Genomic DNA, 26,792 nt, shown 5'->3' with positions numbered 1-26,792 from the left:
AGTTTGAGAAGTCTACTAAACATATAAATGGGCTGGTCAAGTATGGACATTCACTCAATTATTATTTACTCAATGAATTAAATAAACATTTTTGTTTAAAGAGGATTAGTAATTTTCTTTGCTATGAATGACATTCAGTCAAACGGAGGCTCTTCCTTTCTCAAACTTTCTAGCATGTGTTAACTAAAATGTATACTCTAATTTAATTTAATGCATGTGGAAAGTATTATTGTGTTTACGAGTTCATAGGCCAAGTCCTAAATTCACTGAATGGGGATCTTCTAAGACAATCAGAACTTCTTAGAGTGCTAGAACCCAGAGACAGTGTCCAGGTTCCCATCATCCTTTGAGCATCTGGTTGCCCCTGAGCAACATGACCTGAGCAAGTGGCTCTGAAAATCAAATCTTCTCACCATTGCTCCTTCTTCAAATTGATCCGGAAAAGAAGAGATAGAACCTGTTTCCCACACATTTTGATAAAGATCTAGTTTAGCATATGGTAAGTGGGAGGTTTCTCAAGTATGGGCGATTACTGGTCTTGCCAATTCAATATGCTTTTATCTCAGGAGGCATTTTTTGCTGCAGAGGAGGTTGTGCTCCAGAACTGTAAGAAGTGAATGCACTGGTAAGCCGGAGTGGGCAAGCAAGGAGAAATCATAGGATATGATAAAAGCACTGCACTGGCATTCCTTGGTTGGGGGGGTGAGGAGAAGAGAACATTCTTCCATGATCTCTCCCTGGAGGTTTAGTAATGGTGTATTAAGACTGGGCAGTAGCTCTGTATACAATTGTGCCTCCTTCCTTGGGAGAAATAAAATCCCAAACTTCTCAAATGTTACAGATTCCAGAAGTCAGACAAATCTGTGAGCCTTAGAGAGCTGAGTAAATCAGAGAATATTGGAGGAAGGATGGTAGGTGTAAATAAGTGGGTAAAGTAAGAACATGTCTATAATTAGAATACAAGATTTGCTGAAATTGTAACAGATGAGAAAGACTGGGTAGACCAAAGCATTGCTCCCTTGTAACAGCACACAGGATGCAGAGCGGCCATAGTCCACCATTTCCAGTTCCCTTCACATTTCAGATCAGATACATGTACTTTCTTGAGCATTTAAGAATAAAATAAATAGAAACTTCTATAGGAAGTAAACTTTTATAGGAAATTGAGAGCTATGCAGAAAATATAAAACACATTCTTGGGGATCCCTGGGTGGCGCAGCGGTTTGGCGCCTGCCTTTGGCCCAGGGCTCGATCCTGGACACCCGGGATCGAATCCCACGTCGGGCTCCCTGGTGCATGGAGCCTGCTTCTCCCTCTGCCTGTGTCTCTGCCTCTCTCTCTCTCTCTCTGTGACTATCGTAAATAAATAAAAATTTTAAAAAATAAATAAATAAAAAAATAAAACACATTCTTAAGGCACAGTGTTTCTGAGCTTAAGAGGAATGGATTGAGATTAAATAAAGTTGACTCTAGTGTGTTTGCAATTGAAGCTCACATTCAGCCCCTGAATAATTTGAATAGTTCCTTGGCTAAGAGTTCACATCCAAGAGCTGAATATGTTATGCACGGAGCATAAAAGACCCAACCTTTGATTAATCTTTTCTGTTCAAACTTTTCACCACCACAAAGTACTTTCCAAACACAAGCATTCTTGGAAAAAGAGTGCATACTCCGTCAAGGAGCCAGAAAGAAGCAATCTCCAAACACTGAAAACACCACCTTCCCAAGTTCCAACTCCCTCTCTGGAGTCCAGGATTTGTAATGCTAATCTGAGTACCTTCTTCCATCCTGGAAAAAAGGGGAAAATATCAAAGTGATGGAGTTGAATATTCACTGTGGTGCTAAGAGAACATATTTTTCCAGCACTTTCCTTTCTTAACTCATTCTTGGTATACAAATTTGTATGAATTTGCCGGGTATTTAGCATGATGACAAATGCTGCCAATTTCAGGCAACATTCCCAAGGGTTTTCATTCCGGGAGAAAAATCTCACTTATTACTTTACAATACCTGATTTTGTCCACGATACTGTAATAAATTACCAGCTTAGTTAAAAACTCAATCCAAATAGTTTGGATTTTGGGGGTCAAAACACCCAACGATTTGTTAGAAAATTTCACTTTGAATCCAGTTGCTTTTGCAAACTAGATGCAGTTGTTTTTCTCTGGAAACTACACATCTCACTAATGATTCAGTTAGTTCAAAAAAGATCTGAAAGAGACTTGGGTGTTGTGTTTCCAACTTACAGAATGCCTATCAGACTTGATCAATTACCTGGCATTACAATTACCTGATTTACAGTTGATAGTATCAGTGTACTGATCAGAAAAAAATATATTTTTTTAATCTGTCACTATAAAGCACTAGTTATTTACTATACTTTTGCCACTCAGGTAGACTCTGAAGCTGTAATAACTGACCAAAAATTTGCCTGTTAGTACCATTGTAGCTAGCCTAACTATTTGCTATTTCCTAATGATTTTCATTGTGTATTTCTTTTTTTTCTCCTCAAGATTTTATTTAATTATTTGAGGAAGAGAGTGTGAAAGAGACAAGGCTGGGTAGGGAAGCAGGAGGGTTAGAAGGAGAAGTGGACTCTGGGCTGAGCAGGGATCCCTACCCATTTTCCATCCCAGGACCCTGAGCTGAAGGCAGCTGCTTAACCAACTGAACTACCCAGGCTCCCCTTCATGGTTTCTTAGAACTTCCCATCTTCTATACTTCCTGAGGGCTCTCTGATTAATACTGAAAATAGGCATACATTATTTTTCTTTGTTTGTGTATATATGTCAACTTTTTAAATCCAAAAGTTATAAGGTAAATCTGGGTTAGACTTTCTAAATAAGTGAATTTGTGGGTGCCTGGGTGGCTCAGTCAGATAAGCATCTGCCTTTGGCTCAGGTCATGATCCCAGGGTCCTGGGATGGAGCCCCACATTGGGCTCCTTGCTAAGCAGGGAGTCTGCTTCTCCCTCTTCCTCTGCCCCTCCCCCTTGCTCATGTTCTCTCTTTCTAATAGATAAATAAAATCTTTTTTAGAAAATAAAGTCCGTTTTCTCCCATGTTTATGAAAGATAACCTGTACTGCACATAAAAATGACTATAATAAGTATTTTTAGGGGTCCCAACTTTTTCCAACTGATTTGGAATGCCATCTTTAACATATATTAAATTTAAAATTAAATTTCCATATCTACTATAATCTATTACCAAAATTTCTATCCTTCTCATTGATCTATTATTGTACCAATACAATACTATTTTACTTACTGTAATTTTAAAATGAGTGTTTGGTTCTAGAAGGAAACTTTTCTACTACTTTTCATTTTCAAAATTTGTCTATTCTTGCTTGCATATTTTTTACATGAACTTTAGAATCACTTCATTTATTTTTTTAAGATTTTATTTATGTATTCATGAGAGACAGAGAGAGAGAGAGAGAGAGAGAGGCAGAGACACAGGTGGAGGGGGGAGAAGCAGGGTCCATGCAGGGAGCCCGACATGGGACTTGATCCCAGGTCTCCAGGATCACGCCCTGGGCGCAACACAGGTGCTAAACTGCTGAGCCACCTGGGCTGCCCGAATCACTTAATTTAGTTCCCATACTTTAAGAAAAATCTTGATTATATTTGTATTGGGATCACATTAAATTCATGGATTAAAATAAGGAGATATTTGTATGATGTTGGGTCCCCAGTTCTAGAATATAATAAAGTCTTTCCATTGGTCCTAGCCTTTTTCATATCTCCGGGTAGCATTTAAATTTTTTTTGTAGATCTTTCACATTCTTTTTTTAAAAAATATTTTATTTATTTATTCATGAGAGACAGAGAAAGAGAGGCAGAGACATAGGCAGAGGGAAAATCAGGCTCCACGCAGGGAGCCTGAAGTGGGACTGGATCCAGGGACCCCAGGATCCTGAGCCACCCAGGTGTCCTGATCTTTCACATTCTTTAAACAGTTTTTTTTTTTTTTTAATTTATTTATGATAGTCACACAGAGAGAGAGAGAGGCAGAGACATAGGCAGGGAGAGAAGCAGGCTCCACGCACCGGGAGCCCGACGTGGGATTCGATCCCAGGTCTCCAGGATCGCGCCCTGGGCCAAAGGCAGGCGCTAAACCGCTGCGCCACCCAGGGATCCCAATCTTTCACATTCTTAAGTTTATTTCTAGATAGTTTCTATTTAATGTAGTTTATTTTGTCATTTGGAAATAGGAAAACTATTGATTTTTATGCTATACTTTGTGGTAAGGGCTTTATATTCACTATCTCATGAACTTAAACAACTCTATGAGATAGGTACTCAGTTACATCCACTCTGTAGATAAAAAAAAAAACAAGAATCAGAGGGATTAGTTAACTTGTCCAAGTTTACAGACCAGAAAGTGGCAGAGTGAGAATTTGAAATCAGAGCTATTTGGCTCCAAATAAAATGCAGGAGACTGAGAAAACAACTGTCTCTAGGTCCAGATTTTTGAGGGGCTCTAGCACCCTGTAGCTAGAGTAACCCAGGGAGGAGTTAACCATAATTAAAGAGGTTTGACTTAGATCAGATGATCCTCTGAAGGACACAAACCATTTGCACTCTGGAACCACCACAGTGCCACATGATTTCTCCTTAGCACATGTATGGATTCTTTTACTAATAAAGGAGGTACTAATTGCAAGCCTCAAACTTATTTGTGCAAGAAATACAATTATTTTCATTTTTATGTATCTCTTGTAATCTCTGCTATGGGCTCCCATTACACTTTATCCTAGTTTATTCTGTGTAGGCTCAGCTGAATCTGGTTTCCCTTAAAACATTTAAAGATTCCTCAGGCACATCATGATCTACTGAATTAATTCTACGGCTTCAGGACCCCATTTCCAGAATTGTTATTAAGTTCTATCACTATTAAGAAGTGGGTAAAAGGTCATCTAGTCATCATCCTTCCATATTGGCATTCTCTGAGATGCACACTATGGTCTTTTGTCTCAGGTGTCAATCTGTTCAGATTGCTGATCTAAATGAGTCACAGTTCTACCCTCATGGCCAGCCATCTTTCATCTATTCACATGGCCTTTCAGGAACATAGGGGAAAATCTAGATATTCTATTAGGGTTGCATATCAGACGCCAATATTTACTCCATTTCTCCTACATTATTTATTAGAGGGAGAGCCACAAGTTTTGCCATGCTTTTTGCTATGAACTGAATTGTATCTCCCTAAATTTCATATATTGAAGTCTTACCTCCCAATATGACTATATTTGGAGATGCAGCTTTGGGGAGTTAATGAAGGTTAATAAGTCATAAGGGTAAGGTTCTAATCTAATAGGATTAGAGGCCTTATAAGAAGATCGATCTCTCGGGCAGCCCAGGTGGCTCAGCGGTTTAGTACTGCCTTTGGCCCCGGGTGTGATCCTGGAGACCCGGATCCAGTCCCACATCGGGCTCCCTGAATGGGCCTGCTTCTCTCTCTACCTGTGTCTCTGCCTCTTTCTCTCTGTGGGTCTCTCATGAATAAATAAATAAAATCTTAAAAAAAAAAAATTCTCTCTCTTTCCAGGCACATGCACAGAGGAAAGGCCACATGAGCATACAGTGGGAAGGTGGCCATCTACAAGCCAGGAAGGGAGACCTCACCAGAACCCAACCATTCTGGCACCCTATCTCAAATTTCAAATTTTCAGCCTCTAGAACTGTGAGAAAATAGATTCCTATTGTTTAAGCCACCTAGTCTATTAGTTATGACAGCCTCAGCAAACTAAGACACCCTTGGACTCCAATTAGTAATATCCTTACTCTCAAATTATCCATATAACATCTATCTGTGGTTTATATTACTCTTCACCTTCCCTCTCTCCACCCTCTACTCCCCAAAAAAGCTCAGAACAGAGCCTCTTTTGCACTATCTCCTCCCACAAACAACATAGATGGCTTTTGCTTTCTTGCTTCTCCAAGAATCTTATCTAACAGAAAAGAAGAGGGGTGATAAAAACTGGAACCACTTGATGACATATTATTTCTAAGGCTATACCTAGATCTTTGCTTCTGAAATCTAAAGACAAGATTCGCTTTCAGCAGCAGCAACTTTTCTTCAAGACAGTTGTTGCTTGTGGCTGGTTATTCAAATAAGGACAGGAGATAGGATAACAGAAAATATTAGGTTAAAAATCTAATTATCATATTGTAGTAAGTTTTTAAAAAAGATTTTATTTATTTATTCATGAGAGACACACAGAGAGAGACAGAGATGCAGAGATAAAGGCAGAGGGAGCCTGATGTGGGATTCGATCCTTGGACTCCAAGATGACACCCTGAGCCGAAGGCAGACGCTTAGCCGCTGAGCCACCCAGGTTTTTATATCTGAGCATAGGTGAATGAAAGTGTCAAAGCTGTAACAATATTATAATTGAATTACTTGGTCTTTGAGGTTGTAAGGGACACCTCACCCAGACTACCTAGGATGATGGGAGTTATTAGTGAGAATACCCCAAAATAAATTAATGCAGAAAACTCTCTTCACAGCCAAACAGACTTAGACAGAAGTAAAATATTATAATTCATTTTGTGCATATACCTAAAGTTCTAGCAACCCAACAGAAATGAGTGTGACACAATGCTTGTCATCATCTCAAAAGCAGGTGTCCACTGAAACCCCAGTCCTGTGAAATGGCTATTCTTTACTCTTAGAATTTCTCTATCTCTGCTTATTTTTCTTGGCTTCCTCTGTCTTAATGTTCTTCTGTTTCATATGCCTCAAGAAAGTGTTTCAATGGGTTAGTTGGTCCTATTTGATGAGGATCAAATAGAACCCATCATTTGGCAGTGTTCTCATGCCAGCTTACCTTATAGGCTTCAGCCTCCCTAATGTTTAGGCTATCAAATGTTGCAAACCAGCCACATTGGAGAATAAATAGCCAAAAGATGAATTTTGCTCACTGCACATTGTTTTATGAATTTGAGTCAACATTGAAAAACTAGAAGATTTTACAAAAATCAGAGTTCTGTCTTTTCCTAAAGAATCAAAATTGGCAACAATGTGGCAAGTGAATTCACAACCTAAAATTGAGTCAATCAGCCTGAGCTGAATTGTGACTTTTCCTGGTAGTCAGAGCATGCTATCTCCAGCCTAGCAGTCCCCACCACTCATGCAATATGTGCTGAAGGGCTGGATCTGCTTCTTTCAGTTACTGTCTGGCATAGGAGGTGTCTGAGTCTGAGACTTTTGTGACCTCTGTCCAGGAGAGTTGATTCTGGTCTAAGTGGTTGTGACCAGCATTGACAGAGTCATGGGACACAAAAGAAAGAATGACAATTATGTGAAAGGAGTTGCCTCTATTTCTCTCAGAAAAGGCCTCTTCAGTGAATCAAGTACTTAAGAGTTTCAGAAACCGGCAATTTCCTGAAAACTTTCTGAAAGAGAACAGTGCAATGATCGTTCAGGCCTAGAGAGACTCTGACAACCTGATCAGCTCCCATTACTGAGCTCCCACTTTTTATTTCTCATATTTAAAATCTAAGTACTGTCCTTCATTCTTTCTTCTCTTAGGACTTTTCTAGAATAAGGGATATCAAATACCAGCACTGAGGCATTCTTATGTGTTAAAAGTCTTGAAAGAGTAAAGTGTGTTTCTTGTGTATTGTTTCTCAAGCCCTCCCTTTGAATGCTTTTCCTTTCTAGTGGTCAGTTTTCTAGTGGCCACCCCTTTATATAATATTAGAATCCTTCCTGGGGTGCCTGCCTGGCTCAGTCGGTCGAGCATGTGACTCTTAATCTCAGGGGTTGTGAGTTCAAGCCCCACATTGGATATAGAGATTACTTAAAAATAAAATTTTTAAAACACACACACACACACACACACACACACACACACGCATATATGAATCTAATTAACTAAATCTCTCAGCTTGCCAGGTTAAGCCCTCAGATCTTGAAAATATTTTCACCATCCTTACCTATAGTAAAATGCAACAGTAATTAACATTCAGATTTAAATATAATCTAATAGGCTTTGAGATTGTACAGAGCCACCCAGATAGCAGCACTATAAGATCCTGAATCATCAAATATGATTTTGTGATATATTTGAACATTTCTAAAGGAAAGTAAAATGCATTTGAGAATATTTTCCATAACAGGAAAAGTAAGTAAATTTACATCCTAATCTTTGATTAATCAGAAAATTTTGTTGACCAGATAACACATTTTCCTAGGTATGTCTGTTAAATTTACATTACTAAGATTAAAAGTCTTAGATCAGAAGCTGCTAACTCAATGACTTTGAGAATGAGGATGCCATGAAGCTTGGGAAGATCACATCTACCTAAGACCTAGCATTTTTTATAGTGGGATCTGGTGAAATGAATCCCAAGAGTATTTTTAATGAGCCTAAGCATACTTAATCCAGGGAGTGCCTACTTCAGGATGAGTGACATGCTCCTGCTTCTACAGGGATGAAAGTAGGTATGTTACTATCCTGGATCTATTAACCTCTTAATAGTTAACCTCCATTAACCTCAACTCTTCTTCTAACTCTAAACTTCCAACCTAGGAAATTGTCTTTTTGAGTTGCCAATTGCCTGGTCTCTTTAAGATGTAACATCACAAAAAACAAAAAAAAGTAATATCACTTCCTTTACACCATTCCAACTTATTCCTATCCTCCAACACAAATACTCAGCTGTGAGCTAGGAGCTAGCTAGCCCCTTTCCTTTCAATTACGTTTGTCCATAGGAAGTAGGATTTGCATATTACAAGGATAAGAGGAATTGGAAGGAGTTTGATCCTGACATTCTTCCAGAAAATCAACTGTAAAACATATTCCTTCTGTGATTGAGTCTCTGAATTCTAATTCTTCTCATTTCTTAAAATGTATTTATTCCCAGAAATTTTTTTTGGCCAGGAGAACACTGATATAGGTGGCATCTGAATCTGCAACAGAATGGATGTGTAGTCCACAAAGTCACTGGCCAACTTTCTAAGTCATCTTTTCCTCCTTCATGCACTGGGGAAATGAAGCATTTACTTTAATCACAAGGTAGGAACTTGGAAGTAGAAAGGTTATTATATTTTACTATAAACTCAGTTCAAACATTGATTCTTCCAGTTAACTGTTAGTAGTAACCTTGGTAGAAGGAATTTATCCTTTCTGCTTCCCCATGTGCCAAAGAGGGATAGTAATTACACATCATATAGTTTTACAAGGATTAAACAGGATGTATATGTGTCCAGCATATTGGGGGAGTCAGTGAAAACTAACTCTACTATCCAACAGCATCTAGCAGGGTGCTAAGCACAGAGAAGGGAGCTCAGTTGTTTTTTGTTAATATGTTCCATCTATTCTCTATGTCTCTCATGAATAAATATATAAAATCTTTAAAAAAAAAAACCCACCAAAAAAAATGTTACATCTATTGATTACTTTCTGCTTGACTTGATCTTTTTACACATCATCGCAATCTTTTTCTACAAAGTGTTTTATTAGGACTCTCTAAGCTACCAGCGAGGAAAGTCCAATTTATTGCCATATTTTAGAGATAAGGCATTTAAATCTAAAAAAGAAGACTTAATGGGTATTATGCCAGGGAACCAAGTGTGAATTTTTTCCTATAAAGTGGGCTAGGATTATTTCCCAAGACTCCAGGCCACTAGAGAAGCTTTTTGAAAACTTGCCCTGCCTGGTCATTTCCCAGCATAGGCAAGTATAATAGTGCAGCCTGTCCCACAAGCCACCAGGCAAAGCCCATTCCTCTCCATGTTGATCAAAATAGGGCTTGAAAGCTTCCCTTCCATTCAAGCCCCTCTTCCTGCATTCTCTGCTTTGTAAGTTAAGAGATTTCTCTTGAGATGCTGATTTGTACTTTAAAAAAAAAATGAACTTATGCTTGGAAAGCTTGCTGCAATATTATATGATGATGTAATTATTTATGTAGTCGTGGCTGAGCCTATAGAAGCCAAAAGCTTTAAAATCTATATCTGCAGTTATAGATTTAGACAGCACTCCCCCACGTCATTTACACACACAAACACACATACCTCTCAAATATTCTCTTTAAGCTTCAGACCACTTTTCGATGTAATTGTGTTCTATTTTGACATTCTTGAAGCAGCCCGAGTGAAGCTTAAGATTAAAATCACAAGTCTTGCAGTTCAGACAGAGAATAAAGTATAAATGCTGAAGGTGATCTCATGTGCTCAGAATTAAGCCTTTAAAGGTCAAGTTGACTTAAAATATGGACCAAACAATGTAGCATTTAGAAAAGGAGCTTTCTTTACCCATTTTTAACTAACGCAATGAACGATATTTCCAGCTTTATTATTAACAATGCTGGTTAAGCAATGCATTTTTTCCATGCCATTTCCTCTTTTTAATTTGGGAATATGACTATTTGTAAAAATAAATATGCAGTAAATGATGGTAATAAATTATGATCACAGTCTGCTGACTTAGAATAAAGGAAGCCGAGAACAGTATATTGACCATTTCAGGTTCTTAATTTGTGGAATTTTTATGTAAGATGAATTTAACAACTCCTTAAAAGTTAAAAATAATTTCTGCTTCTATTATTTTTATACTTGCAGGGTCTAGGTCAGTGGCAATAACAAGGAGGTAGTTTGGAGGGGGGCTTTAATTAGCCCCTCATAACCATCATCAGTCTCCCATCATAACTGCCTGAAACAGAATCCAACCAAGGTAGAGCATTGTGTATACTATTCAAACTTAGCTCCAAACAAGTCCCCAGGCTGCTTTTTCCAATAGATCCTATCTTGACAGTCTAGAGACACCACTGGTCTGAATATCTCTATTTATATCCTTCCAATAACCATCATTCTGCCTTCTAAGAGTTTATGTCATAGTTTGGCCCTAAGAGCAGGGAGGTGGGGAGCCCACACACAGAGAGAGAAAACAAAAGAGCCATTTTGCACAAGGGACTCATTTGCACAAAAGTGTTAGACCACTGTGCACCATGATCTGAGTTGAGCTACATAATTCTTCTGGGCCTCAATTTCTCTACCCATAGAATGCAGGACTTAAAGGGACTGATCTCATAAATCCTTTGCAGTGCTCTGAGCCTCAGATTCCTAGTCTCGAGTATCTGAATTTGGATTGCTTAGCAACTCCTGCTCCTGTATACCTGGGTCCCTTTTGTTATCTTTAACCATTTCTCCACAGGAAATGAAAAACTCTAGCAGGATAATTACAAAGAACCACGCCTAGATGCTACCCCGGTGGGGAAAGTCAGAAAGCCACCTAGCTGGCACCCCTCCATCACCCCACCACCACCAGATGAAAAGCTATCTGGAGTGGAGACCGCCTGAAGAGTTGCACGTTCAGCAGGAGAAGTTGGGTAAGATCGTAGGAAGCAAACCACTCGGCTTATCTTAAGTCTCACTTTCTTCCTTCCTTTACTCATGGTCAACAGTAGAAACAAAGGGAACTGTTTCCGAAGTAAAGTTCTTGGCTTTTTGTTTTCCCCTCACCAAAGGGACTTTTCTGGAGAAGGAGAAGGGAGTGCAAAACAAAGAAGGAAACAAAGGACTTGAACTGGCTTACAGAAGGACTCCCACTCAGGCTTAGAAATGTGGGTTCTGTATACGCAACCCAGCATCCCCTGCAGGAGCCTGAGGTGGTGGTGCTCCCAGGCGACTGGGGGAGGGGAAAGTAAGCCTGGGGGTCAACAAACTGCCAGCTCCCTTAAGTAGATCTAATTATGACTGCTTACTTCAAAAAGAGGATTTAACCCAAAGCAGATTTAGCAGGGTAGTTTCCAAAGGGCAGCAGGAATCCCTGGCCTGACCTTTGAGAAAATCCTCTAGGCTTCACCGCCCTGGGGAACTCAGCAAGCCAGTCATGGTGGACTCCTCAGGTCACAGAGAAATTCAAGGATTCCAACTTAAGTTATCAGGATCAGGGTCCTAGTGGGGGTGTTTGATTTAGTATAAGGGATGTCTGACAGGGCGTGCCCACCGCAGACTGTGCACTGGTGGTCAATCAGAGGACTGATAGGGGAAAAACATTTAAGACAAAAAATATAAAGCACTAAGGCATAACCTGTTAAGTCAAAAATATGATTTCAAAACCTTAAGGGGGTTTGGTATGTAAGTGAGTATCAAAGGTCTCTTAGTGAATTCTTATCTAAGACATGAAAGTTTGCTGAAGCATCCCAGTAGTGCTACAGATCAAAGTATCAAAAGCATGTTAAGATAATTAAAAAAAAATATTTACTTCAATTTTGAGAACCCTCCACACAGTGCTTTGCTCAGGAGAAACGGTTGCTGGAGTTGTTTTAGTAAAATCAGACACTCCAAAAGGGTACAGAGGATTGGAAGTGTTCATCTAGATAGAGTTGATCAACCTGAAGTTAGTAAATAAACACATCTGGAGTAGGCTCATTGTATAATATAAAAGTACTTTGTGAACTATAAAGCTCTTCATCGTGTGTTATGATTTCAATTACTCACACAGAACACAAAAATTAGCAATACAGAAAAAGAAAGAAAAGGAAACAGCCTGGATCTGGATAATACAGTTTCTCCATCTATGCACTTCATGCAACTAATGAATCACTGAACTCTACCTCTGAAACTGATAATACACTATATGTTAATTAATTGAATTTAAATAAAATTTCTTTAAAAATAAAAATAAATAAGCTAACAACTCTGTACGTGAACTAGTGCCACCTTGGGCATTTAGCTTACATGGGAAACTGTAGAAAAGACAAGTGTGTCTGGTTCTATATCAAATAATTTACAACTTGATTGGAAAACAATCCACACAGGTGTTCTTCAAAATTATTTGATTTCAGATCTTTTAAGAAGTCACTATCAAACAAGCTATGCTCTTTTACCTGACCACATGCCAACACAGAACACCTAACCAGAGGGCTGTTGTAAATATTCATAATTTACACTGTCAATCAAACTTTGTTTTCAAGATCTGTGCTTGAGGGTGGAAAGTTCATAGAGACTGAGGAAGTGGAGTTTATTCTCACTGCGTGGTTACACAAAAAATGTCAAATTAGACCATTCATTTGTTCAAACATGAAGCTGATAAACCTGAGTTTACGGGAACAGAAGACAGGTTTAAAGAATTTGAAAGTATTGTACATGACACTCCAGGAAAGAGAACTTTGTTCTCTTTTCCAGAAACTTCTTCTTCCCCAAGGGATGTGCCAAATCCAATAAGTAAAAATTACCAATAGTTTTTAAAATTACCAATATTTTTAAAAATTGAACAAAAACCTGTTCTGCTTCATGCTTTTATTTACTCTTACTATGACAGCTTTTTCTTATAAACAAACTAATCCTGGAAAACCAGATCTCTTTCTTGTAACTATAAATATACAATAAAGCTAGGATTAGTAAAGCTGTTCCCAGGTGGCTCTTAATTTGCAAGTCCTAAACACAGAAGCAGACACACTTGGTAACTCAAAGCATCAGGATTGAATGTCACTGGTTTCAAAGATTGTGGAATACACAGACATAACCATTCAGCTGAGGAAAGAAAAGGGAAAGAACAAGAAAAAAGAAGATGCTGAAAAAACTGGAGTGCATAGAAGAGTTAATTACACAGCTTCTCAAGATGGAGTCTACTTCAAATGCGGTGATCCCCAGTCTGAGAGACCCACCTGCCAGGACAGATAACAATGCTCAACATGCAGAGCTTTTTAAAATTTTGTGTTGGTTCTGTTTTTGTTTCTTTTTCACTGAATTTACGTGATCCTTAGAAAGCAGATAGTTCTAGTCATTGAGCAATTTATACAAACCAAATAAACTAAATATCAATTTATACAAGTTTATATGAGCCAAAGATTTTCTGTTGTGAAATTGTGATATTACGAAGGAATAGGATTCATTTTAAATGTTTAAGCTTAATAATTTGTCTTCCTGAATCAGTGGATTTCAACCACTTACTCAGGAAGTAGAAGTAGATTACTTCCCATAGAAGGACATGAGTAGAGAGGCTTTGCAAATGTAGATGCTTCACTGATCATATAGAAGCTCCCTGGGTTTGTTTCCAGCTGTACAGTTATTTGGCTTTGAACATCCTACAGGGAATCTGGTGTCCCACTCCTGTGCACCCCCTAAACCTGTTCCCATGGATAATTCCAGGTGAAAGTCTGTCTCACTTTCTACAAGCTGCTGAGATCACAAGCCCCTCGAAAATCAGAGTTGGAACCTGGGCACCTGTCTGCGATGTCGCTGGATGCTAGGTTGATTCTTGACAAGAGGCGCAGAGGCAAAAGGACTGCAGGTACCTCAGTGTGCCTGGTGGCATGTGTGCACATTACCTCTCCCGCTCCTGCTCCAGCAGGTTGGTGAAGTCGTCGCTCTTGTTCATGTAGTCAGTGTGCTTGTGCTTCTCGCTCTCTAACTCGTACACTGTGCGCCTGTGGCACTTCTCTGCCAGCAGCAGCTGTTCTAGCATGCGCCGGTACGTCTCTTTTTGTTTTTCCTCGAGTCTGTCCAGCTGAGTAAACAAACATGAGAGCAAGCTTAATATTTTATTTGATTTGCATATGACTCCAAATATTATATTGGTCTACTGATTTATTATCCGAAGGAGAGAACATTGAGTCTGGTGTTCTCTGTCATCTTCCCCGTTCCATCATTTTGTCTAGGCCAGCTGGCTTTGTAAACTAACCCAAATAAGGCTGTGGTAACTTCTGGCCTTCTAGCCCTTTTTCTGTGAACAGATGGTACAGCTTCTAAACTTTTGAGAGAACAAACTCTTTCACCATTTCCGTGAGATGGCACAAAACCCTATGCTTAGGAAGAAAGAGGATAATAGCCTTCCTGCTCTCAGAAAAATTAAGAGCTCAGCATGTACCTGTACCAAACTTCTCCCCTGAGAAGTCATTACCATCAACACAATCTTTTTTTTTTTTTAAGATTTGCAGTTACATGCACTTCTAGGAAAACTATAGGAGGGATCTACAGTCCTCTCTCTTCAAGATATGCTAAGTTTTAGGGGGATTTCAGAGCTTAACAGGGAACGTGTATCTCAGACTAAAAGAGATGCTGTCAAATATTATTACAGGACCTTTAAAAAATATTTATCTATCTATCTATCTATCTATCTATCTATCGATCTATTTATTTATGAGAGCATGTGAGCATGAGCCCGGCAGTGGGGGTGGGGAGTGGGTGGGGAGAGGAGGGGAATGTCAAGCAGTCTCCCTGCTGAGTGTGAAGACTGTCACAGGTCTGGGTCTCACAACCCAGAGATCATGACCTGAGCCCAAAATCAGGAGTCTGATGCTTAACCGACTGAGCCACTCAGTTGCTCCTATTACAGGACTTTTTGTGGTATCTCTCTGGCCAGGTTCTAAGATCTTTAAGGGGTGCCTTGATTATGTGTTTAGTTCCTACTGCCAAGCACAGAACCTGGAACAAAGTAAGTGTTCAGTAAATGTTTGTTAAATTGGACCAAATCTTGCAATATTGACAGTTCCCCATCCTACTCTCCTCTTCAAACTATAGTTTAGGGTTTCTCAACTTCAGTACTATTGACATTTCAGGCCAAATAATTCTTTATTTTGAGTGGCTATTTTGTGTACTGGAAGGTATATAGTAGCATCCTTGGCCTTTGCCCCATAGGTGCCAGTGGTACCACCTTCAACTGTGACAAACCTATTATCAGACGCTGCCAAATGTCCCTTGGAGGGCAAATCACCTCTACCATCACCCCTTGAGAACCTTGTTTTAGTTGAAACGGACATATTTAAAATTCATTCTCAATCCACAACCTATTCCCTGAAATCTAACACAGTAATTCCATGTGGTATCAGCATCAGAGTTTTTCCCCTGGTTCTCCATATTTGTCCCTTAGTCAGATGGATGATCTGAGGTTCCCTCTGTAGTTGTATGGGATCTCCATTGTGAATGGAGGCCCCAAATAAAAGAGATACCATCACCCACATAATCCTCAGCATTTCTGACCAGATCTCCATCCCTTTGTGTAAGAGCTGGTGACCAGACAGACTGGTAGAGAACACCAGGTTAATTGGTGGCTAATAATATTTGATACCATTAGGAATTGACAAATTGTACTTTTATGTGTTCTGATAAATTTCTATAATCTTAAAGGGACAGTTTGTACAAAAGATTTCCTTCATGGGAATATCTTCCTATTATAAAATATTCTCTCCAGGAACTTTTCCATCTTCCTACTATGTGATTTTCATCATATATTATAGAATTTGTCAAGTATTTCTAAAATATCATCATCATCATCAATGTAGAAAGAGCAACTCTTTCCCTTTTTTGATCCTTTCTACTTTATCATGAATGAAGTAGGACCCACTTTCTTTTTGAAAGTATTTGAAAGAGTAGCTTCTGCCTGCTTCTTTTTTTTTTTTTTTTTAAGATTTTATTTATTTATTCATGATAGTCTCACAGAGAGAGACAGAAAGGCAGAGACACAGGCAGAGAGAGAAGCAGGCTCCATGCAGGGAGCCCGACGTGGGATTCGATCCCGGGTCTCCAGGATCGCGCCCCGGGCCAAAGGCAGGCGCCAAACCGCTGCGCCACCCAGGGATTCCTGCCTGCTTCTTCATACCCTCCCCCATTCTTCCCTAAGGAAGGAGTGGTGACTTATTTGAAAGTTGTAACCCAGCAATTGCAGTACTAGGTATTGACCCAAAGCACATGCAAATACTGATTTGAAGGAGCACATGCATCCCAATGTTTATAGCAGCATTATCAACAATAGCCAAACTATGGAAAGAGCCCAAGTGTCCATCAACTAATGAATGGATAAAGATATGGTATATACATACAAAGGAATATTACTCAGTCATCAAAAAGAATGAAATCTTGCCATTTGCAACAATGTGGAGAGAGCTAAAGAATAAAATGGTAAGTGAAATAAGTCAGTCAGAGAAAGACAAAGACCATATGATTTCACTCATATGTAGAATTTAAGAAGCAAAACAAGGGAAAGGAGAAAAAAAAAGATAGTTGTATTTGGGATAGGGAACTAATAAGCAGCTCAGCATTTTCATTTCTTAGTTTTTGCTCTGCCTGCCATAAAATGGTCCATTGTGCTCTGAAGGCCCAAACTCCCCTCAAGTGGTTTCTCCAAAGTCTAGAAGGGAAAGCAATAGAAAGCCCGGTGGTATTCATCTATCTATTCAGATCAATAATAAAACTAATTATTTAACTCATCTATCCAACTCCTGTAGTTACCCCTCAATCTCTTTGAAGAACGCTGGAGAGAAAGATGGGGACATTATTCATAGAGTAGCTAAGATACTCAGAAAAATAGACACTGTGAGGGCATCTGGAGAAATACAGCTTATGTTGATAGTGAGTATTCTAAGGGAGCCCATGGAGAAGGGAGACCTTAGCTTTAGTACGTCCTGTCCATGTGGGGCTTTGGGACTGGTTTGTTCTCAGCAGCTACAGTCCTGAGGCTGGCTCACTGGAGCAGTTGCTGGGGTCTCAGTAAGCAATGTTCCCCTCAACTACACTAGTACAGCTTGACCCCAGCACTGATCACATAATCAGGAAAACAGTCTTTTCTCTCTTAATGCACTGAAAGGATGCTGCTACACTGGCATGCCACTGTTTTTCACACTAAACTGCAGACCCAGACTTGTGACTGCAGAGGTCACAAATTCCTCTTTAGCAATAAAGTATTAGAGTGTGAGGATTTAGCTTTCAATTTTAAATTTTAGATGTAAAAACCAACATAGGTAGCAAGAAATCAGCTGTATGATACTCTTTTTCTTGTTATTTTGTTTGGAACTACATAGAGCTTCCAGGAGAGAACTTAGGTGGGCTAACCTCTTTCTTGGATCTATGTGGCTTGTCTAGAGGCTCTGAAGACCATCTCCATAACTATGGGCTCTGTAGATTCATTAATCCTGTACACTGTGTCCATGACTTTTGGTTTTTAGGATCCAAACTGTGGTTCAACCATAGAGGAATGGTTGCTTTTATTAATGAATGGTGAAAGTGAAATGGGAACCTACTACTTTAGAAATACAGCTCCCACTTGAACAGAGGTAGAAGGAAAATTAAATGAGATCATCATCTTGCTAAGAGTAACATGGGCGTGGACTATATTGGGTCATTTTGCTTGAGATAAATTGACTGTGGAACCAAAGATTTTCTTGTATTTTTAATATTTAGGCATGTGAGGTTGGTATCATGATAATTGCATGTGTTCTAATAATTCTTTAGACTCTTTGATAAAAGGGGGTCAGGGGGACTTTAGGATGTAGTAGTTAAACTTTGAAAATGCTTAAGATTAAGGTCCCTCTGGCTAAGGCTAAGTAGAATAAGAACTGGGAAGGAAAGAAACTGAAACCTTGATTTCTTAGGAATTTTGCATAAGAATTTTGAACTTTGATAAACTGGACTTTAATTCATAAAGAAGCTCAGGGGGATTTAATATATGCTGCTTGATTTTTCCCCAGATTTTGGAAAGGCAGGGAGTCCACCACATGGGGTTCATTGCTTAACCTCTGGTGAGTTCTATTGGATAACTTCATTGGTCCTAATTTGGTATGGAAATTAAAATAAGCAGTGATTTTTGGGCTTGAGGTGCATGCAGCATGGCATCTAAGAACAAGAGTTAGATTATCCACTCATGGTCCCAGGAGGCTAATTGTATTGTGATTGTATTGGGATCATTTCTCATGAGGTTGGAAGAAGGATTCTGGCTCCTGCTTAATGACAACTTGATTATTAAGTCCAAAGGATCAGGAGACACAAAATTTGTGTCTAATATGGTAGACACAAATGTGTCTAATCCCAATCCTAATATGGTAGAAGATAAATCTTTTCTCCTTCTAGCATTCTATTTCTTCCACAAAGCAGGACCTCACTTTTTGTCAATATTGGGAAAAGTAGCTTCTGTCCTTCTCTCTACCTCCTCACTCACTCCTTCCCAAGTGAGGGATAACTCTTCAGATTGTGAGTTGAGGAGAGAAAGAAACCAAAAAGCATGCCTAGCTAAGCCAGTTCTAAAAAGACCACCCACAGGTTGGGTGTTTTCTGCTCCACTCCTCTGTTCATGAGATAGGAACACTTGGGTTAGGCCTACCTTCTGAAGGTAGGTCAGAAACACTTTTCTGTGTGTACTTTCCATAAAACTCAGAGGGTTAGAAGCAGTGCTTTTGGGTAAGTGTGTGTGCTTTCAGACCTATCTCTCCTTTGAGGTGTCACCCCAAGCTCTAACTTAGGAGAAAAGAATTAGGAAAATCTAAATGATATCAATTATCCAAACTGAGTTCACCAATCTGGGTGATTATCATAATAATATTTAATGAATATTTTGACCTTGTTATGTCTTTTACTCCTTCAACCCCTCCAAGTTTGACACTAGTTAAAGGTGTGAGCAAATATCACGCTCAAATCCCAGCAAATGCTAATGGCTAATACTTATTGAGGATGTGGGATTTACCAGACACTGTGTTAAGAGCCTTACAGGCATTGCTTCATATAATCCTCACAACAAGTTTAGGAGATACACACTGTGATTACTCCCACCTAACAGATAAGGAAATAAGCTTAGAGAGCTGAAGTGACCCGCCCAAAGCCATATGCAGCTAGCTGGTAACCAAGACTCTCCAGACACGAAGGTGGATCCAGCCAGTTGACTGCATCACCTCATAAATCATCTCTTAACATTTTAGACGACAAAGGTGAAAACAAGAGCTCAAGCTTAACCTTTTTGTAGAAATTAGGTAATTACAGGACCATCAATCTGTTGTGAATATCATCTAAAGCAGATCTTATCTGAGATCTGTCAAACTGATCTACAAAGGCTTGACATAAGATAAAAGTTACATTACAATAAATTGCTTCAGAGTTTTCATTTCTGTGTTCTTTTTTTCATTTATGGTACTAATTTCACATCTCTGAATTTTTTTACATAAATTCTGAAGTGAGTATGGTAGATCTAGCAATTGTTTCCCTAAATCAGCCTCAAACTTCTATTACAAAGTGAGAATACTTTTAACATGTAGAAAAAAAAAAAAAATAACATGTAGTATCCTGGGAAATTAATAATGATAGTAAATAGTTCCTAATACAATCTTATATAAAAATGATTAAATATAGCCCTATTAGATTTCCTTTCATCTTAAAGAATTGCCCTAAGTATTCCATTGGTATTTTACCTCAGCCATTGCATTGTAGTTACTCACGTGACACCATTTTAATTATGACCGAGTCTATAAGATACTAAAACACAGTACCTTTATAAATATCAATAATAAAATTTCCATCAATATAATATCAATAATCAACTTAAATTTAGGTTATCAATTTGATAATGCTCCTGACAACTCAATGCCAAAACTGATAAGCACTTCAAATTTTTTACACATATCATCTCTTAGAGAAATAAAAGAATAACAAGACTGCAAGAGCTTATAACTAGCATAATCACATGAGAAGTATGGTTCAGGCTTTAAGTATATTTAAGGAAATGCTTCTAAAATTCTTATCATTGAAATGTATCCACTATAATTCATGAATTATTTAATTACACTTTAATTCTATACTAGTGTATCATAAAAATTTTGCCTTTGAAAGAATGTTAAAGCATGTAGAATGGAAGAATGTGAAGCCATCACTCTGAGGTACCCTTAAATAGGGAAACTTGTTGATGTGGTATTTTTACCTCTGAAATTGGTTTCTCATAGACATCTTCTCCTATAGACTTCTCTTGGGCTAGGATGGCATCTCGGTGCAGGACTCGCAGCACTTTCTCTGGCTCTGCAGACCCGTAATGAGCCTCTAGAACCTCAGGCTTGGTTTTCTCTGTCTTCAGCATGTGGATCACATCTTCCCTGGCCTGTGGTAGAGTGCAGCAAGGTCAGACAGTTGACAACATAAATCACATACCAGACTCACAAAATCAACATAAAGCTTATTGAACACATCCCCATCTCTTCGGGGCTATTGGCAAATTCACTGGGTATTTTGTTCTTATTTTTTATCAAAAGCAAATTGGCAAGCAGATAGTCTGCTTCAGGTTGCTAGGAAGCAGGCAAGCAGAAAAAGGATTTGTGCTAATATTAACTACATAAAAATTGCTTTATCTAAGTAGAAGAGATTCTGAGTGCTTTTAATCAAGAGCACCTGGGATACTTACCCCATTTCAGTGCACATGGGGTCAAGGACAATTTAAAGTTTTTTAGTTTTCTATTTATGCTCTCAATGTAGTATTCAAATTGGTTTAAAATAACACCCTGCTCTCCCCATTCTAGTTATAACTCTATGTGTAATTAACAAAAACAGCTTTTATTAGTGAGTTCCTGTTTCTCATCAAGTGATTCATTTTGTACAAAAACACATGGATAGGAACTCACATGGTGCTGGACTGGCCTTTTCAGTCTAAGGTATTCACACCAGAGGTGAAATTTAACTCCTATAACATCCAGACTACCAACCACATGAGTCAAGTTGGTAGGGTCAGGGCTGTTGTTTTGGTTTCTCAGCAAAACTTCAGCACCCTGTCGAGCTCTTGAGAAAACCACATGATTATAGGTTTTATATCAAATTGACTATGGATCTCATCACATAATGCAAATACATCTGGATGTATTTTCTGCTGGTTAGTAGTGATGAATTTTCTAGTTATGATGGAGCTGACATTTGCTAAATGTACTCCCAGATGGTTATAGACTTGTTTTTCCAGTAATGGTGATGGGTATAAAGTATCCTGACTTCATGCGAACGTATACCAAAGAACAAACTTCTGGGCAAGAGTTTCAGCCTATGGCAATACAATAGAGTTTTTCCCTGTGTTATACTAACTATGGGTTTGAAATCATAAACCTGGCTCATTATCATGTTATTCTAAACAAGGGAGCTAACTAGTTAGCCCTAAGACAGGACCATTATAAAGTTCGTCTTTCTTAAGGTTTCCCACTTTTATTGCTCTTTCATTGTCTCCAAATTAATCTAATTCAAGATGGCTAAAGACTAATTTATTATGGAAACATCAATAGACTGGAATTTGCAGATTTTTCCCATGTTGTCTCTGCCACATTTGTATGTGCTCATTTCAAGACAAAAAATGGAAAGTATTAATTTTGAAGAAACTAGTAGTTCAGAATTGGCAAGAATGTTAAAGTCAGAAAATAATTTAATGGAAAGGCATCTGTGTTTCCATGCAGAAAGAACATAAGCATAGATATAGTACCAGGCTATCCTGTACAATATCTTCATGCAGTTTAGAAAAAGGTGCCCACTTCCTCTGGGAGATATAGCCTGAATCAGAGTAGCAGCTGACCTAGCAAGGAAAGAAAGGACTGTATTTCACTCCTATCTATCCCTTTTGCCAGGCACCTTTGTGCAAGGCATTACTCCATTCTGTGGAAAGTGGCCCTAGACTGAAGAACATAAGGTCTGTCATTAGTTAATGGTTTTCAGGCAGATAAGATAAATAAGGAGCTTTTAGAAATGTAAATAGGTAGCTATTTCAGTTTAAAAGTTTAACCTACGCGGTTTAAAAACATGTAAATATTGTTGGTATCTATCTTCGTGACAAAATTGTCTTAATTCTCTTAGAAGAAAACAGTTTCTTTTGTTCCTGCTGATATGAAACAACTTTTTTCTCTAAAAATGTGCTTATGCTTGAGTTGTATAAACTGTGATATGCTACATATACCACACATTTCATTCTTAGTTTAATTACCCTAGACACTAATTACCAAAGAAAAAAGAGGCTATGGTGATATAACACTGCATTATAGATTCAGAACCACACTATTCATCATGAACCTACTAAAAGCTTTTTAATTGCTATGATAATAATCCTGGAAGGAATACAAATGTTGCCTATAAATCACTGCTATTTAAAGTAGTTTAATACAGTAAATCAATCATTATTATTGTGGTGTCTGCTTAATCAATGGGTTAATGAAATGGCTATGTAATAACAATACATTTTTAAACTACTTTAAATATATGATTCAATCTATATAAATAAGATCCTACATTTTGGGGATAAAATGACCTTAATCTCCATTTCAAGAAACTTCTTATTATTTTTTAAGACTTATTTATTTATTGGAGAGAGAACATGCACAGGGGAGAGGCAGAGGTAGATGAAGAGGGAGGGAGAAACTTGAGCAGACTCCATGCTGAGTGCAGAGCCCTTTGTAGGGCTTAATCCTGGACTCTGAGATCATGACCTGAGCCAAAACCAAGAATCTTAACTGACTACACCACCTAGGTACCCCAAAACTTAATTTTTATATAAAAGAATGAAATACAAAAGGTAAGAAGATTCCTGTCCTTAAAAATTACTGTTTTCACACAGAAGCTTTATGAGAAGCAAGTAGTTAAATTCTTAGGGTGCTATAGCACTGCTAAATAGACCACTGTATTTAAATATATGTAAAAGGACCCAGAGGGAAGAATACTTTGAGGAGGACTCTAGAAAAGGGAAAGGGGTCAGAGAAAGAAGAGATTAAATAATATTGTTCAATTATTTAGTTCTGATGATGAAGGAGAATAAATATGAGATTAGGGTATAAAAACAGACACAGAGGGGTCACATTCTTTTATTCCATCCTACAAGTTCCTCTTTGTGCCAAGGGAGGCATATGGAAGCCAAGAACAAAAATGTCCCTGCAGAACTGTAACTGCACCAGATGGAGCAAGGGTTTGTTTCAACTGGCTGCATAAGGAACTGATTAAAAACATATGGGGGCAGCAGAGAGCTACTTGCAAAGCCCAGGTGAGTGTGTGATTATCTTATAAAGTCAACAGAGGGTATCTGGGCTTTGCTGGGGGGGGGGGGGGGCGGGGAATGGGGGGGTAAGCAGAATAAAAGTCAGAAAAGGTGGAGCCACAACAGGTGGCATAGTTCAAAAAAAGAGTTAAATCGAATCATTCACTTAATAAATACTTGGGCACATTTACTTTGGGCAATGCATTGTGCTCAGTATTGGAGATATAATCACATCCTCAGAGATTACAGTCTAGAAGGATATGAACAAATAATTGAAAGGTATTGACATGATAAGCCTTAGGAGGGAGGAGATACAGGGGGCTAAGAACTTCATCTAAAAATACACGTGACTTGAATATAAGCCAAGGAAAAGGCTTCATAGAGTATGTGACCCAAAAATCTCACAGTGAGTACTTGAGTCAGAGAGAGAGGGTAGCTAGGGTAAGAGTGTTCTTGGCCAAGGAAAAACTGTAGGCAAAAGCCAAACAGATGTAGATGCATGGGCTGGAAAACATGAGGCTAGAGTGATAAATAATAGGCAACTCAGGAAAAGCCTTATAAATCAGGTGGTAAGTTTCCATTTTCTCATGGAATAGTAAGAAGCCTTGGAATTTTTAAGCAGCAGGACAGTAACATGATCAAGTCTGTATGGTGGAAGATCATTCATTTACTGTGTTAAAAACCTACAGATTTTGAATCAACAGGTATGTTGGTGTAGTCCAGGACATGTGATTTAAAATCTCTGCAAATCCACAGCTAAAATCATACTCAATGGGGAAAAACTGAGAGCTTTACCCAAAAGATCAGAACAAAACAAGATGTCCACTCTCACTACTTTTATTCAACATAGTACTGGAAGTCCTAGCCATAGCAATTGGACAAGAAAAAAAAAAAGGGCATTCAAATTGGTAAAGAAGAAGTACAACTTTCACTATTTGTAGATGACATGATGCTATAAACAGAAAACCCTAAAGACTCCAACAAAAAAACTACTAGATAGGATAGATAAATTGAATTCAGGACACAAAATCAATATTCATAAATCTGTTCCATTTCTATATACTAATAATGAGTGGCAGAAAGAGAAATTGAGAAAACAATCCCATTTGTAATTGCACCAAAAATAATAAAAGATCTAGGAATAAACTCAACCAAGGAAATGAAAGACCTGTACCCTGAAAACTATAAAACATTGATGAAGAAATTGAAGATGACCCAAGCAAATGGGAAGATATTCCATGCTCATGGACTGGTAGAACAGATGTTGTTAAAATGTCCATACTACTCAAAGAAATCTGCAGATTTAAATGCAGTCCTTATTAAAATACCAACAGCATTTTTCACAAAACTAGAACAAGTAATTCTAAAATTTGTATGGAACCACAAAAGACTCAGAATAGCCAAAGCAATCTTGAAAAAGAAGAACAAAACTGGAGGGATCATAATCCCAAACTTCAATATAGACTACAAACATGTAGTAATTGAAAAAGTACGGTACGGCACAAATTGGACACATAGATCAATGGAACAGAGTAGAGAACCCAGAAATAAATCCATACTTATATGATCAATTAGTCTACAATAAAGAAGGCAAGAATAGGCAATAGGAACAAGAGAATCTCTTCAACAAACAGTGGTGGGAAAACTGGACAGCTATATGTAAAAAAATAAGACTGGGTCACTTTCTTATACACAAAAATAAACTCACAATGGATTAAAGACATAATACATGAGACCTGAGACCATAAAAATTCTAGAAAAGAACACAGGCAGTAATTTCTCTGACATTGGTCCTAATAACATCTTTCTAGATAGGTCTTCTAAGGCAAGGGAAACAAAAGCAAAAAGAAACTATTGGGACTACATCAAAATGAAAAGCTTCTGCCCATTGAAGGAAACAATTAACAAAACTAAAAGGCAACCTACTGAATGGGAGAAAATATTTGCAAATGATATATCCAACAAAAGTCTGGTATCCAAGATAGTCAAAAAACTGATACACCTCAACAACCAAAAACAAATAATCCAATTAAGAAATAGGCAGAAGACATGAATAGACATTTCTCCAAAGAAGACATCCAGATGGCCAATAGACACATAAAAAGATGCTCCACATCATTCACCATCAGGAAAGTGTAAATCAAAACTACAGTGAGGGGGCACCTGGGTGGCTCAGTGGTTGAGCTTCTGCCTTTGGCTCAGGGTGTGATCCAGGGTCCTGGCATCGAGTCCCGCATCAGGCTCCCCTGGGAATCATATATTATCATATATTATCATAATATCATATATTTAAAATAGTTTAAAAATGTATTGTTATTACATAGCCATTTCATTAACCCATTGATTAAGCAGACACCACAATAATAATGATTGATTTACTTTAAATAGCAGTGATTTATAGGCAACATTTGTATTCCTTCCAGGATTATTATCATAGCAATTAAAAAGCTTTTAGTAGGTTCATGATGTCTTCCTCTGCCTATGTCTCTGCCTCTCTCTCTGTGTCTCTCATGAATAGGTAGATAAAATCTTTAAAAAAATATATGGTCCTGGATGACCAATGCATGCCCATTCCGTTATTGCTTTCCTATTCTGGCATTCCATTCAATGTTCTGTATCTATTTAAATAAGGTAACTTATTAGTTTACTTGTCTTTCTTTCTTAGTCTGTGAGCTGCTTTGAGGACAAAGATGTGTCTACGGTGTCTACTAAAAGAATGCCTGTTTATGTGATAAGAACTCAGTAAATATTTGTTTAAATAAGAAAAGTCCAATTAAATGATGTGAAGTCAGAGAGGCATAAACTGGCACTGAAAATCTCAGAACAACCTTAACTACTTAGCCTTGTTTAAAAGATCTAAACAATTATATTTTGTGAACTTCTACCCTTTGATCTGACATTTGTGTCTACAATTTTGGAGTCACTTTGTTCTTCTTAAGTTTATCGCAAAAAGAAAATATGTAAACGGAATAAGGAAAACCAGTACATTCTACCAGAATGTTGCAACAGGAAATGGACTATCTTTAAATCTCATACAAATTGAATTACACTATTTACTCTTGTTAGGTAAATACAAATACCATAAATATATTGGAAGG

The 26,792-nt window shown here is 38.2% G+C and overlaps 1 protein-coding gene and 1 long non-coding RNA gene across 7 annotated transcripts in view; one reads left to right on the top strand and one right to left on the bottom strand.

The window, feature by feature from the left end:
• The window catches only part of FILIP1 (filamin A interacting protein 1), a 206,588-nt gene that overhangs the window by 46,294 nt on the left and 133,502 nt on the right, over positions 1–26,792 (bottom strand). For all 6 annotated transcript variants that reach the window (XM_077903343.1, XM_077903338.1, XM_077903339.1 and 3 more), the window contains exons 3-4: positions 20,632–20,805; positions 14,285–14,463 (exon numbers count right to left, since the gene is read on the bottom strand). In XM_077903343.1, the coding sequence (XP_077759469.1) occupies positions 14,285–14,463; positions 20,632–20,805 (353 nt within the window). The remainder of the gene's footprint in view (positions 1–14,284; positions 14,464–20,631; positions 20,806–26,792) is intronic.
• LOC144317249 (uncharacterized) lies at positions 358–14,458 on the top strand. The gene is made up of 3 exons (XR_013383190.1): positions 358–499; positions 11,164–11,338; positions 14,106–14,458. It is a non-coding gene; the product is annotated as an uncharacterized LOC144317249 (long non-coding RNA).

This window comes from Canis aureus, chromosome 7, assembly GCF_053574225.1.
Source record: "Canis aureus isolate CA01 chromosome 7, VMU_Caureus_v.1.0, whole genome shotgun sequence".
In the NCBI taxonomy this organism is placed as follows: Eukaryota; Metazoa; Chordata; class Mammalia; order Carnivora; family Canidae; genus Canis; species Canis aureus.
Note: the sequence above shows the minus strand (reverse complement) of the source record. Positions and strands in the feature narration are given on the sequence as shown.